At 34.5% G+C, this 15,757-nt stretch overlaps 1 protein-coding gene across 1 annotated transcript; it reads left to right on the top strand.

Moving 5' to 3' along the window:
- The first annotated feature begins 1,661 nt into the window (after window positions 1-1,661).
- Window positions 1,662-4,735, top strand: LOC120074368 (protein SRG1-like). Its single transcript, XM_039027465.1, has 4 exons — window positions 1,662-1,926; window positions 2,028-2,272; window positions 2,904-3,228; window positions 4,141-4,735. The coding sequence occupies exons 1-4, from the start codon at window positions 1,714-1,716 to the stop codon at window positions 4,402-4,404; spliced, it is 1,047 nt and encodes a 348-aa protein (XP_038883393.1). The 5' UTR covers window positions 1,662-1,713; the 3' UTR covers window positions 4,405-4,735.
- The last annotated feature ends 11,022 nt before the right edge of the window (window positions 4,736-15,757 follow it).

Raw genomic sequence — 15,757 nt, 5'->3', positions numbered from 1 at the left:
TTATTATAGTCCTTCAACTCTTTTGATAAAAGATAACCCCATTTTTTATCCCTACGTGAGATCACATAATTACTTGCATCTTAAGTCACAAAAATGTCTAAATTTTTATATTAGGTTTAGACGTAAGTCGAATAATCACTATTTAGCATAAAGAAAAAAAATGATATTTTATCATATAAAATAATATAAGATACTTTGAATAAGGACAATATAATTTGTTGGTTGTTCAACAATTGCAGAAATGATAACTGTACCGTCAACCTTATAAAAAGATGATAGTTGTTTAATTACCTACTAAGCTATATTTCTATATTAGGGAATAAGTAAGAGATTAAAAGGCTACAAATTCAATGAATAAATAAATTTTAAGGAAAAGACCCTTTGTTTATCCGTATGAGATCGCAAAGAAAAATATTTGGATGCATTTTTAAACTCTCGTTTTTTGTAGGGATGTTCAAATGATCCCAAATAACTTAAGTGTAAATTTTTAGGGTTTATCTTTAGGTTGAATTTTTAATTTTTTTTGTTTTTTAAGAATTGTCTTGAATTTATTTAAAGTTTGTACTAGATATCAGGGATATTTGGTACTTGATGTTTCTACTTTATGAGATTTTAGTTATCATTCCATGTGTGATAGATAAATTTAAGTATTTTAAAATTAATAAAAAAATAATAATAAATTGTCAATTGGGTTGGAAATCTATTCGGATATTTTAGATTGGTCTAAAAGAAACTTCTCTAACCTGTGTACACATCTTTGTGCAACCTAACCAATAATCCAATCACAATTTGGTCATGTGGCAACAATTTTTGTATGTTTGTATTAGTTTTTGTTATGTGATTGAATAGATTTGCATGTAGGAAGATGGATGCAACCTAAATTGCACTCGAGTATTACACATATACAAATCTACTTATCAACCATTATTATTTCAAAGAAAAAGATCTTAAACGCAACCTCTCTATACTTGAGATCTAGAGTCGTTTGCTGGCAAGGACGGTCGGAGCTATGGCTACTCTCTTTCCTTGAACCAAGAATTTGAACATGACAAATGTTTTCAGGCGCATAATGTTGGATGTTGCTGAGGTAGTTTGGAAGGACAAAGCGGCTCAACTAGAGAGCCAAGAATGTGGCTAAGTTGTCTCACTTGAGAATTCCGAAGTCGGGCTTTGCAGTAGCAAGGATTTCTTCTTCTCCAACATATTATGCTGCTAGACTTGTGGTAGAATGGAAGTAGGCCATCTCTGACATACTTTTCTTCTTGACTCTATTAGATTGTGGGGCTTGTCTCTCAATTGAACTCATACGTGACGGGTTACACCAATCTTTTCACAGAACACCCAATTGTCACATCATATTTTTTCAGGAAAATAATTATAAATGGAAAAACTGTCGAAAATATTTACAAAATATAACAAAATTTCAAACTCCATCAAGTGTCTATCAGTTCTATCATAGATAGAATCTTGCTATATTTTGAAAATATTTTGGTTTATTTTGCTATATTTGAAAACCATTAATTTTTTGGTATGATGTTTTCATTTTTTTTTAATTTTTCTTAAATAGCTTTGAATTTTTCCTAATGTATGTAGTTGGTGATTTGTCAGGGTGTATAAATAGATGGGGTGTATGGTGTGTGCTAATGCCACAAGTACTCAAACGAGAGCTACAGCTCAGGCCAAAAAAGCAAATTTTATAAAGAGAAAGAAAACATGATTAGTGTAAAAGAACTAGTAGAAAAGAGCTCCATAATCACAATCCCACAAAACTTCATTCGTTTGGATCAAGAGCCTTCTTCTACCTCCGATCCTTCAACCTTCCCCACTCCTCCAACCATTGACATGACCCGATTACTCTCATTGCAACATTCCCGCTCGGAGCTTCTCAACCTTCACTCCGCTTGCAAACAGTGGGGATTGTTTCAGGTAACGACGTCAAGTAACCAGATCTCTATATTTCTATAATCATATAATATTGTCTAAATTGATCATGTACGTATATATATATATATATATATAATGTTTAGTTGGTGAACCATGGGGTTAGCTGTTCGTTGTTGGGAGAGCTAAAGCATGAGATTGAAGAATTTTTTGAGCTTCCATTAGAAGAGAAGATGAAATATGGTATGAAAAGTGGAGAAGTTGAGGGTTATGGAACAGTGGTTAGAAGCATGGAACAGAAACTTGATTGGGGAGATAGATTTTACATCATTACTAATCCTCTTTCAAGAAGGAAACCCCATCTTCTTCCCCTCCTCCCTTTATCTTTAAGGTCCTATTTCTCTCTCTTCTTTCCTTCTTTTCCCGGACTCCGCTCTATTGGATAATTATTTCATCTTGTAAAATTCAATTTATAATTACTATTTGAAAACTTGAAAAATAACATCAAATTATACAAATAAATGGAGAAAAAAGTAACGTAAATTTCGAAAATCAATCAACATAAAACAAAATATATTATCATTTTGTTTTTAAAAACTAAAATTTATAATTAAAAACTACTTCTACATGTTGGTTTCATCGTTTTTATAATTTCTTTTTCTTTCAAAATTCAATACAAGTTCTGAAAACTAATTTTTTTTTCTTCTTCTTAATTTCGTATATGACCATTGAAAAGAAAGGATGTGAATACATGCAGAATTTAAAATAAAATAAATTTAAACAAAAAGCCATTGATATATAATTAGTTTTTTTTTTTAATTTTAAAAATAAGCCTATAAATATTATGGGATTCTACGTTTTCTTATCTAATGTTTTTAAAAACCAAAAACGTATAGTTTACACAAATTTAATTATGTTTCTTTAAGAAATGTGAAAATTATAGTTTAAAAATTGAAATGGAAACAAACATAGATTGCGGAAAAAAGAAAAAAGACGTAATCGATACTTGTTTATGGTTGCAGAAATGCGTTGGAATGGTACTTGAAAGAGATGAAAAAGATAGCTATGGCGTTGTTCAGGATGATAGCCGGAAATTTGGAGATAGAGGTGAGAAAGGTGGAGGATTTGTTTGAAGATGGAATGGAGGCGATGAGGATGTCGTATTATCCGCCATGCCCGACACCGGAGTTGGTGGTCGGTCTGAGGCCGCACTCGGATGCGTCGGGGCTGACCATCTTGAACCAGCTCAATGGAGTCGAAGGCCTCCAAGTTAAGAAAGATGGCATTTGGTTCCCTGTCAGTTTCATCCCAGATGCCTTCATTGTCAACGTTGGAGATATTCTTGAGGTTTATATTCACTATCCACCCTCTCATTTCATTTCCTTTAGCCTTTCTTTAGTAACTATTTCCCTTTTTTTATTATATTTTTAAAAATAAGGATTTTTTCTTTTGTAACTTTTGTTGTTATTTTCTTTCTTTTTTTTTTTTACTAACTCAAGAAAAACAATAATGAAAAAATATATATATATTCTTATCTTTATACATTCCTTCAACCATAAAGGCAAAAAATAAAAATAATAATAATAATATTTGACAACTTATGATTGAACACTTGAATAAGATTCGAATATTTTTCAAGGGTTAAATTTATGCGTGTTTTTATTGGGTGGAACTGTAATTGATTACTCGTGGAAAGTTTGGTAGTGACACTATTAAAAGGATCAAGCTTTTTAAACTTGATGGTCCCATACTATGATAAAAGTACAAACTTTTATTCAATTTGAATATAATTTTGAACAAGTTTCTGGAAGCTGGTTTCTACTTTTGACACAACTATAAGCTCTACATATTTAGTTTGTCAAAGGTCCTTTTATAAAGTTTTTGAATCTCTATTCTATTTCAGGATAAAAATTCATGTACACGATGTCAAAATATAATTTTTTACATAACTTCTTGCATTTATATTTGAGTTACATATTAAAAAATGAGTACGGTATATTTATATAATATTTGTATTCGTGTAATCTTTTTTTAGAACTTTTTTGGAAAGCTTTATTTGTTGTTTTAAAATTTTCATCGTGATTTTGAGAATGACAATTTTAAAAATCGGTAATTGATATGATCTTTTTTAAAGGTCGAAGCTTCGATTTTTCATGATCATAGTTACCAAATCCCGCTTGTGCGTAAAAGAAAATTCTTTTAAAAGGTTGTTTCTCTCTGATTTTGTTTGTTTGTTGTTTATGTTTTTTTGGTTATCAGATAATGAGCAATGGACTTTACAACAGCATTGAACACAGAGCAACAGTGAACTCAGAGAAAGAAAGAATGTCAATTGCAATATTCTACAATCCAAGATTTGATGCTGAAATTGCACCATTAACTGCTTTTCAAAACCCACCTTTGTTTAAAAACATTCTCATGGAGGATTATTTTAAGGACTTTTTCACTCAATCTTTCAATGGAAAATCTCATTTGGACAGAATGAAAATCCCAACAACTCATCAACCCAATCCATATACTTAAATTAATCTCACTTTCCTCCTTAAAATATCAACTCTTTCTGTAATAAATACAAAATTAACAACTTGGGTTTTTTTTTTTCTATTAAAAATAGGAATAAGTAAAGTACGGAGATTTGAACTTCAGATTTAGAAGGAAAAAAAAAAGTGCATATTAAGATTGTTATTATTGTGTGTAATATTGTTCTACATGTGTGTACCAAATCAGGAATAAGAATACTGTGTGTATTCATGTATTTGTATTATTTGATTTTATAGATTTAAATTTTTTTTTATTTTAGTCTTAAAACATTTGTGCTGGTTATCTCGGTTCCTGTGATTAATATCAACTTTTTGTATTGGATTTGACATAAATAATATTGCATGATATCTCGTGTATTATTGCTCATATCTCATTCGATAATCATTTTTTTTTTATTTTTGTTTTTAAAAATTAAGCATTTGAACATTATCTCCACCTTTGAATTTCTTCCTTTGTTGTCTATTTTTCACCAATGGTATAAAAAATTAAGTCAAATTTTGAGAACTAAAAAAAGTTATTTCAAAAAGTTTTTTTGTATTTTGAATTTGGCTAAGAATTCAACCATTGTAGTTTAAAAAATGCAAATCATTATAAGAAATGTGAATGGAATAGGTTTAGTTTTGAAAAAAAAAAAAAACAAAAAAAATCAAATGATTACCAAATGAGGCCTAAAAGTTATGAGTTTAGATTAATCACGAGAGAAAAAATGTTTTTTTAAAAAAGTAAATTTTATTTAAATTCTTTTGATAAAAATTGTTTAAATTAAATTCTAAAAGTGTTTTAAAAGCTATTTTGATTGATTGTCAAATACTTCAATTTTTTTCAACATGACTTATTTGAAAAGTTAAATCAAACATACTATATAATTAATACAACCAAGAAAACAATTTTTTTTTTTTTTTTTTTTTTTTGCAATTCAATATCTTTGCATAATAAAAATGTTACAATGAATAATAAATTTAGAGAATATTAGAAAATATAAAAATTAAAAAGGGTAATTAGGAAAGTGTTGGAATTAAATTAAGATTAAAATATAACTTTCTGTTTATGGTCATTTTTCGATAAAGTAATGAGTAGTTTCAAAGTGTAACTTAAGAATTGACATACATGGCAATGGCATAATTTATAAGGATTAGTATAGAGGTGATGTTCCTATTCGATTTGTTGCACGTGGTAATACTTTTTAAATATTCATGAATAACAATTAAATATTTATGAATGACAATCTTTTTGTATATCAATAAATAAATCATAAAAATAAAGTATAAAATTTTGAAAATTCTTAGTTAAAAAGTGACAACCCAATCAAGGCATCACGATTAAAGAAAAGGCAAATGGAAGATATATAATAGAGAACAAGTCTTATAGATGATAGGATTGATTAAGATGACATGGAGAGACAAGAATTACTAAAGTCAAAGTAGTAAACTTCGAAGATTTGTGAAATTTTGAGAAAGAATTATGAATTTCATAGCCCAAAATGGAAGAAGTTTAACACATAAAAAAAATATTTTGTTTTAGTTGTGAAGCTCACAAATTTTTTTGCCCAAATAAGAAGTGGAGATAGAACTTCACACTTCAAACTTCCTTAGGCCATAAACATCCTTAAGGGAGCATTTAGTGAGTAATAAAAGCAGAGAATTGAATTGAGTTGAGTTATCTGAAGAGTTAAATTATCTGGAGAATTAAATTGTTTGTGTTTATTGTGCATAGTTGAGTTGAGTTGGTAATTACTGTTTGTGTTTTGTGTGTAGAGTTGAGTTGAGTTGAATCTGAAAGTCTATGTTTGGGTACAGAGTTGAGTTGAGTTGGGTATCTAATACAGTTTTTATGTAAATGAGATTGGTTCCTTTTTTGTCTTTTCTTTTCTTTTTTTTTCTTTTGTTTTTTTTCTTTTATTATTATTATTATTATTATTTTACTTTGCTATTGTTGATTAATTTTCAACTATACATCTATTTTCTCAACTCTTTTATGACATAAACTGGAAAATCTCAAATTTTTTTTCTTAATTTGTAAAACATAACATATTCTTTTCAAAAAGGGTAAAAATTTTAATTCTTTTTAATTTGTAAAACATACCACAAAAATACATGTCATATTGCTGCTCAATTAGTTATGAATTGATATATTGTATGTATGTATATTAAATCTTGCTAACTTAACACAATTATTTAACATATTTTACACATAAACATTAGGGTTGGCAATAGGGCGGGGCGGGGCCAGGGATGCACTCCCTGTCCCCCTCCCCATGGGGATTTATAATCCTCGTCCCTGCCCCATTCCCCATTTTGGGGAGTCGAGGTCGGGGTCGGGGAATCCCCATTCGGGATCAAGTCTCTACGGGGAAAAAATTCCTGTTTATATTTTTTTAATTAATTATTTATTTAAAATCAATTAAATTTTGGTATTTATATTCAAATTTTAAATATTTAATATAACATAATAGTATTATTATTATTATTTTATTTATTTAAATTAATAATTAAAAAAAATTTAAATTTAATAAAAAGTTTAAAATTATTTATATTATAAATAAAGTTAAAAGAATTAAAAAATAGTTAAAAGAATAAAACAGTACTTAGCTACTGTTTATATATATATATATAAATATAAGAAATTATTTCAAATGGTAAAATTGTTGAAAATATTTAGATATAACAAAATTTTAGAACTATCAATGATAGATATTAATAGACTTCTATCAGTGTCTATCAATGTTACTGATAGACACTGATAGAAGCCTATCAGTGTCTATCAACGTCTATCAACGTCTATCATTGATAATTCTAAAATTTTGTTATATTTTTGTAAATATTTTGGTTCATTTTTTTATATTTGCTAACAACCCTATATATATATATATATATAATTAAAAATTATTAAAAAAATATTCGGAATCGGGGATAGGGCGGGGATACCATCCCCATCCCCGGCGGGGACTTATTTTTTATCCCTAGTCAAACCGAGGATTTCCCGCCCCGATCGGAGCAGAGACCGCGGGGACCCGACCCCACTTAGGATTTTGCCAACCCTAATAAACAAATAACGATACATGTGAGTGAAGTTGGCATAATAACAGATCCTATGTTAAATAGTGTTATATAATATGGATCGTATAGGTGGAACTTAAATTGCACATAGAATAATTACCTTCTATTTCATAAAGATGGTGAGAATGTGATAGTGTAGTACAATTACATTGTTTTGAACATAAAAGAATTATATCAAACAACCGAACATATGGTCATTCCAAAAAAAAATTCACAAAATATATATTTTCGGGTTGACATATTAAGTGGTCAGTCTAGTGGGTCCGAGCAAATAGGCGTGTCTAGTATCATAGCCATTTCTTTTCCGGTACAGCGAGGAAGAGGTTTGTCTTTTGTATGTCCGTGCCAATTATATCAATTAGATCACATCTATCATCCTCAGTCAACCCTTCAATACTAAATATGGCATGAACTACCTCCTTCCAACGTCCAAATTCCATCTCATATTTCTTGGTTTGCCACGCAACGAGTCTGCCCATGTGTTTTGATTGCATATCAGTGGTAGATCGCATGATATCGATCATTTCATTCTGGAATGTCAGTCATTTCCTCCTACTGCCTCTTAATGGCTTCACTGATACGATTCCTCTGCCAATGGAAATATCTGGTATACCTGCTCTCCCCGTGGACATATCTACTTGATCTTCTCCATTGCAACCTCAGGCAGTTGGGTTGGTTCATTATCTAAGGTAGGATATTCTTGTGATCCTAGCCGAATTTCATCCACCATTTCCCAGAAAAAATTTGAGGCCATCACCACTAGGGTCTCGCAAGACTGTCCGGTTGCCCGATCCTTCCCAAATACACTTGATAGTTCATCGTAATAGGGGAATGGCTTTTTCCACAATCCCTTTGCATTATGATGACTCCGCATTGTTATATGGAAGCAATATTAGAAATTATACAAAACAAGTATGGTGTACATTGCTCATTATTTTAGAAAACTTACCCGAACCCGGACGTCGAAGATCTACCTGTCCATCTGAACACATTTAAACTCCTCGTTCCATCCAAACTGATTGATTTAACATCTCTGTTACTGTCAAATATTGTTTCTTCAAACTTCTAATCTTGCATTTGATGGTATTCTAGTTTAAGCCACACTCGGAAAACTTCTCCTTTGTAGATATTACAGCTGAAAAGTCCCATTGTCAGACTTCCAACTAGACTCGACCAAAGAGATTAAGGCATTCACCAACCCAGCATCCTCGGTTTTTATCCATGTATGTTTCGATCTATTTCCATCACCTGCCATTTCGATTCATGCATGTATACGTCATGAAGACATTATTCAAAATTAAACAGCTTCGTGCGACATTTAAAAAAAAACCATGAAGTAAAATAGTCGAATTAAAAATGTTCAAGACATAATGAAGCACGGGAATATTGTTCAACAAGTAGATAAGATGTTCAAATATGTTTTTGTTCAGAAACATAATCATGATCTTTGCCATTGGAAAAATATTTCGATAGTCAAATCATCTCTAAATTGGGTCCATTTGTCTGATGTCTCAATAAATTCAATATTCTCCCACTCCATACCAGCAAAAGCAGAAATCTCGTCCAGCGACTCATCAAGTAAAGCACCGAACCCCATCTCCCTCGTGGTTAAGTTATGAATCATACAGCACGCAGTTATCGTTTGACATTGTACCTATACCAGGTAAAAGGATTTGCCCCTAAGAATTGCCCCTCACACCTTCAATNACAGCACGCAGTTATCGTTTGACATTGTACCTATACCAGGTAAAAGGATTTGCCCCTAAGAATTGCCCCTCACACCTTCAATAATCTGTATGCCTACTCAGTAACATTTCTTGACGATAAATGCTTCATGTTGAAAAATTTTCTCAGTGTTGTCGGTGTGTTGCTCGCGTCACGCTAGTCTGAGAGATGGTAGCATTCCCCTTTGAAGGAACTCTTATCAAAGAGTACCACTGAGCGGAAGCAAGATCATTCCAAACTCCTTGTGACAGAATTACCGCATTCACAATCAAATAGACTAGTTATGCAATAACAACAAATTACAGGCATGCTTTAAAACTTTAAACAACAAAAGAACGAGATACGTACCAGTTGAAGAACTTCACAGAAATCTCGTTCTTGTCCAACGGACTGCATCTCTTGCTCTCGCTGAGAATATCCAATCTATCGTCCACCAAATCACGACGTCGTCTACTCACGAACAGACTCCTCACGAACAAGGTAGCAGGGAAGACACCACCACTTGGAACCCTCGGTATTCTCGGAGTGAGAATCCTGTAGGAGTAGGCTCTGTTGGATTTAGTAGAGGGAAAGAGGAAGAGACTATCGTTTACCACGACCAAGCAAGTGGGTGATATCAGGTGTCTATCATATAGATGGATGCTTGATCGTTTAGGTAAAGGTAGACGATCATGTAGTAAAAGGAGCAAGATCGTATAGACGATCGTTTAGTAAAACGCTCGGGTGCACGATCCCATAGGAAAAAGATAGACAATAACTTAGTAAAACCTATGTGATCATTTATTAAACGCGTACGTGTATACGATCATTTAGAAACGTTGAGCCGTCGTGTATGCACTCGGTTTGCTATGCGATAAGCATTATACACAATCGGTGAACGAATATCTTATGCTATGCAAAATGAAAATAATTTTAATTTTATCCTTCAATTACGAAAACTGAATGCAACCTCCCACTAACTCATTCAGTTACGGAGAAAAAACCAGGCAACAATTATCCCATAATCGTTTAAATTAAATAATAAATATAATCATATTATATTTATAACCTATGGTTTAATATCACATCAAATGCAACATATGAATCATAGTCTTTTTCTCCTCCACTAGATATAAATCATATTTATATCATTTTCCTCTAATTAATGTATCTCATACATTATGTCAACTATATCATATATAATTGACCTGTTTAATTATATCATATATAATCAAACTCCCTCTTGTCAATTTGAACACTTCAAACTGACCCAAAAACTTATTCTCAACTTGAATCCATTGAGATACCAAGGGATCTTATGGATCTATAGCTCGAAGCTCCAACAGTACGTGAATAGTTTACTAAATTCTTTAGCCATGAGATCCACCATCCATTAACTACCAGGCATTCCACTAAAGACCAATAGTTGCACTCTTCTCACCACAGATATATTTCTGTGTCCATCGGATAGAACCAATCAATAGTACGATAACCTTTCACAGATGCTCGTAAGTACAGTTGGGCCAATTTATCATTTTAACTCTGTAGTTACATCTAACTCCTTAAGTACCACTGATCCCTCTAATGAATAATACAACATAGTCCTACTATGTGCAGACACCTCTCAGTCATGAGAAGGTGTGTGGCGCCATATCGTTCAAGCCTGGAATCAAACCTTAAGGAAGCAATCTATCTACTTACCTCTACTTCGAGTAAGGAGTGAATTCCATATTGTGTAGCTGAGTTCCCAGCTCTCAAATCAGACAAATCCCTAAACTGGTAGGTTTGAGTCAGTGATTTGGCCACTCGCACCTATGCAAATCAAAGGACTGCTCTCAAAGGCAAGAGTTCTCAACTCACTCAAGATTGAGATCATGTTACCTATCATCCTAGTGAAGTGAAGTCTCTGTCATGAAAGGTGTTATATAACGAGACTAAAACACTTCGTGGTCCAGTCTTATACAAACTTCTTTGAATAGGACGCCCCTGCTCGCAAGTCTTCACATGAATGATCAGGATCAGACCATCTGTAGCAAGTCACAATACTTGTAACTATTCTACAAAGTGGGCCGCATCCGTAGCGTTACCAGGATAAGGTTTTCCTCCTATATCCATATACTACATACTATTTTGGTTATCACTTAAGACATGATCCACTTATAAGCCTCCACATACATGCTTAAGTTACAAATGACAACCAGGGATCTTAGTTTATTGGTTTGTGGTAAAGCAATTAAAACATCCAATGTCCCATAGACAAAAGTGAAGAAAAATATCATATATTATTACATCACAAGCGTTTGTTCAAACAGTCTTAACGCCCATTTTCCAAATCTCATAATCATAATCATAAAAACAATTATTTTATTCATAAAACAATGTGTATAATTACAAACAATGAGACTCTGGGAGAATTAGGACACCAATGCCAACAGTCTTAACGTTCATTTGCCAAATCTCATAATTATAATAAGCGGCAAAGGACAAGAGGATGCGGATCGATTTCAACATGGCAATAGGCGAGAAAGACTCCTCATAGTTGACTCCCTCCACCTGGGTATAACCCTTTGCACCTTCCCATCGACACCTCGTTTCCTCTTATAGATCCATTTATAACCTATAGGTCTTACCCCATCAGGCTAATCTACAAGATCCCACACTGAGTTGAAGTACATCAACTCCATCTCGTGATCCATGGCTTTAACCTAGTCATTCCGGTTAACATCCTCCATTGCCTTCTGATAAGACAACGGATCCTCAATGTCGCCATCAGCTACCATAGCCAGGATTTCAGTGAAACCCATATAGCGAACAGGCGGGTTTGCAACCCTCCCACTGTGTCGAGGTTCCCTCAACTCTTGAGGTGGAACCGACCTACCAGATGAACTATCATCAACAACTCTTGCTGATGAAGCAGACCCTTCAACAACTCTTGTTAAAGTTTCAATAGTTTCGTTGGAAAGCTCATGTAACACAATCTTACTACGTGGATTGTGCTCCCTATTGTGATCATCCTCTAGAAATGTAGCTTTCGTAGACACAAACACTCTATTTTCCGTCGGATCATAAAAGTAACCCCCTTGTGTACCTTTGGAGTAGCCTACAAAGAGGCACAACCTCAGTCGTGATTCCAATTTCTTTGGATTAGCCTCAAGTACATGTGTTGGGCAACTCTATATGTGGAAGTGACGTAAACTAACTTTACGCCCATTCCAAAACTCCAGAGGTGTTCTTCAACACTCTTGAAGGGAACACAGTTGAGTATATACATTGCATTTTCCACTACAAAACCCCAAAACGAGTTCGGTAAGGAAGCGTAACTCATCATCGACTGAACCATGTCCAACAAGGTTCTGTTTCTCTTCTCTGCTACACCATTCTACTGTGGTGTACCTAGCATTGAGAGTTGGGAAATGATTCCATGTTCTATCAAATAGTTCTAGAACCCCGAATCCAAAAAATCTCTACCTCGATCTGATCAAAGTGTTTTAATTTGTCTATTCAGTGCATTTTCAACTTTATCCTTGAACTCTCTGAACTTTTCAAAGGATTCAGACTTCCATCGCATCAAATAAACATACCCATTCCTAGAGTAATCATCAGTAAAAGTGATAAAATACTTATAGCTTCCCCTGGCTTGCACGTTCATCAGACCACATAGGTCAGAATGCACTAACTCTAGAGGCTCTTTGGCTCGATAACCTTTTCCAGTAAAAGGTATTTTAGTCATCTTACCCTCAAGGCAAGATTTGCACACCAACAAAGAATTTTCTTCTAACTCACTTAGAAGGCCATTCTTCATCAACCTCTCAATCTAATTGAGATTGATGTGCCCTAATCGAAAGTGCTAAAGTTGGGCATTTTCTTTTGGAGAAACCCGTTGACGTTTATTTTGAGTTATGACAGTTTTAAACATCTCTATATTATGGAGGGAACTCGTTGCTAACGGCCTTAGCACATACAATTTATTTTCCAGATATGTTGTACAGATCTCAACTCCATCTTTATGAATAAACACTTTATTCAATTTAAATTTAGGAGTATATTTACACTGTAACAAGCACATTAAAGAAATTAAGTTTCTTTTCAACTCAAGAACTAAAAATACATCATGTAAAACAAGAAATTTCTTTTATAAAGTCAATTGGATCCCTCCCACTGCCATAGCTGAAACGAAGTGTCCGGTTCAATTGGATCCCTCCCACTGCCATAGCTGAAACAAAGTGCCCGGTGCCTACTCGCATCATCATCTCACCAGCCTCCAACTGCTGCCAGGATCTAATCCCTTTAAAAGAAGAACAAACATGATTAGTGGCATCCGAATTAATAATCCAGGCAGATGCATCATTCTTCACTAAACAAGTTTCTAACACCAGTAAATCATATTTACCTTGGTTTTCCTTGGCCTTAACCTTAGCCTTGTTCTTCTCATTGATCTAGCGAGGACAATTCCTCTCCCAGTGCCTATCCTGGTTGCAATGGAAACACTTTCCTTTGTCTTCGAACGCTGGTCGCCTTCCCGCTGGGCGATAGGCGGTGGGTTAGCAGGTGTCTTCCCCTTCCCCTACCAGCCTTCTTTTTCTTCCACTTGGTAGTGTTAGAAGTAGAAGATGCAGGCTTAGACCTAGAGGTCGAACCTCAATGGAACTTCTTTGATGATGAGGCAACATTTGCCTCACCAACCTTCTTCTCCTTACTTTTTAGTAAGGATTGGAATGTCTGCAACTCGTTCAGGAGAGTTGTAAGGGTATAGTCCACTTTGTTAAGAATCGCATTGCTAACAAAGTGCAGGAAGCTATCTGGCAACGAATGCAGGATAATGCTAATCTAGATGCCCTTATCAATCCTAGACCCATTCATCTCCGCCACATTGAAGTGGACCATCATATTAAGCACGTGTTCACGAACAGAGGTGCCTTTCTCCATTCTGAAGTTGAAGATGCATTTGAGAGCCTCATGCTTAAGCTATCCAGACGGTTGTCCGACCATCCCCTACAGAGACTCCATGATCTCACACGCTGAGACCATGGGCTCATGCTTCTTGGCCAAAATGTCGTTAAGACTGGCTAAGATATAAGCTCGAGCCTTCTTATTCGCCCGTATCCAAAGCTCATAAGCCTTCTGAACATTTCGAGGGATGTTAGGAGGTGGAATAGGAGCACACTCCTCCGTAAGGACGAATTTGAGATCATCGATGATCAGTATTGTTGTGATTGTGTGTTTCCAATTAGCGTAATTCTCGCTAGTCAGTTTATCGGTGCTAAGTAGAGCTAATGTAGAGGTGGCCATTAAAATGTTGCTGAAAACATAACAAACTTAATAAGTCTATGCAAAACCACATTTTAACACCAATTTTAATTTTAGCAAAATAGTTTCCAAGTACCCTAAGTAAAAAGACTTCTATTTCGCAATGATGCCCCATCGAAGCAGGACGAATGTCACTGGTGGAGGAATCAGATGCCCCTTCATTGTGATGAGACACTCTCAACCATTAGGCAGAACCAACTCTTGGAACTGCATCTAACTGTTAACCCTTAAAAATTCCACGTAAGTGTAACTCCTCGTTTTCGGCCCTAGAGTCCCGCCCTAATGCGCCCACCGTAGGAAAAAAGTAGAATAGGACAAGAGATTAAACATCCTATATAGGAGATCAAATAAAGAAATGTGCAAAACTGCCATTCTATAGGGGGACACTCCCAGGGTGCCTCGAGGCGATGCATAAAAACTTTATCCAACCTAACGAAAGAGACCGTGGGATATGATGTCACACATCCCGCTCCTACTTACTATGAACATTCTCTCCNCTCCTACTTACTATGAACATTCTCTCCATCCACCTTAATATTGACCTACCCAAACACCATCCTTTAGGGGGACACTCCCAGGGTGCCACGAGACAAAGGATAGATCTCACGGTGTAGACAATTAAGGGAGAAACGCAAAGATGTTTAAATGAAGTATTAGATACCCCAATTACCTCCCGCTGAATGCTCTACCTAGAGGTTCATTAACTTAAACCATCCGGCTACTGATTTTAATCTAAGTTAGTTTAATTTGCCTAAAAACAACTCTTGTCTTTGAAATTAAACAAGTTCAAGTAGTCACATTAAACTCTTTAATGGACTATCCTCAAGTTTGCATGCATGCATCAAATCTATCTAATTCACCTTTTCAAATAGGTTCCCAGGTAGGGGTGTTCTGTTTCCGTCACCTTAAATACCCCATCCTAGACAGAACCCGCCTTAGACAAAAGGTCCCTTATAGATAGATTTGATACACTTTGACCTTTTATTAGTCAATTTAATCCTATTAAACTGATTAAAAGATTAAAGTCTAGGTTGCTAATCTTATTAGAACCATCTAGACGACGACATTGCTTCACAACCTATGATCCATCATATGTACATTCACAAATACTCTAACCTACGATTGTTTAGACGACGACATTACTGTGAAGCACGATCGTCTAGACGATCACATAACAAGCACTTAGTAAACCTTTTACTTTGGAATCGTGTAGTCAGGAACTAAGCAATGAAGCTTATTGAGCTACACGATCGTCTAGTGAGCATGCG

This window comes from Benincasa hispida, chromosome 3 (assembly GCF_009727055.1).
Source record: "Benincasa hispida cultivar B227 chromosome 3, ASM972705v1, whole genome shotgun sequence".
Classification (NCBI taxonomy): Eukaryota; Viridiplantae; Streptophyta; class Magnoliopsida; order Cucurbitales; family Cucurbitaceae; genus Benincasa; species Benincasa hispida.
Note: the sequence above shows the minus strand (reverse complement) of the source record. Positions and strands in the feature narration are given on the sequence as shown.

Bases quoted from the DNA above. Each gene is read 5' to 3' on its own strand.
- LOC120074368 (XM_039027465.1), top strand. From the start codon at position 1,714: ATGATTAGTGTAAAAGAACTAGTAGAAAAGAGCTCCATAATCACAATC. The intron at 1,927-2,027 runs GTAACGACGTCA...TATAATGTTTAG, and splicing joins AACAGTGGGGATTGTTTCAG to TTGGTGAACCATGGGGTTAG. The intron at 3,229-4,140 runs GTTTATATTCAC...TTTGGTTATCAG, and splicing joins ACGTTGGAGATATTCTTGAG to ATAATGAGCAATGGACTTTA.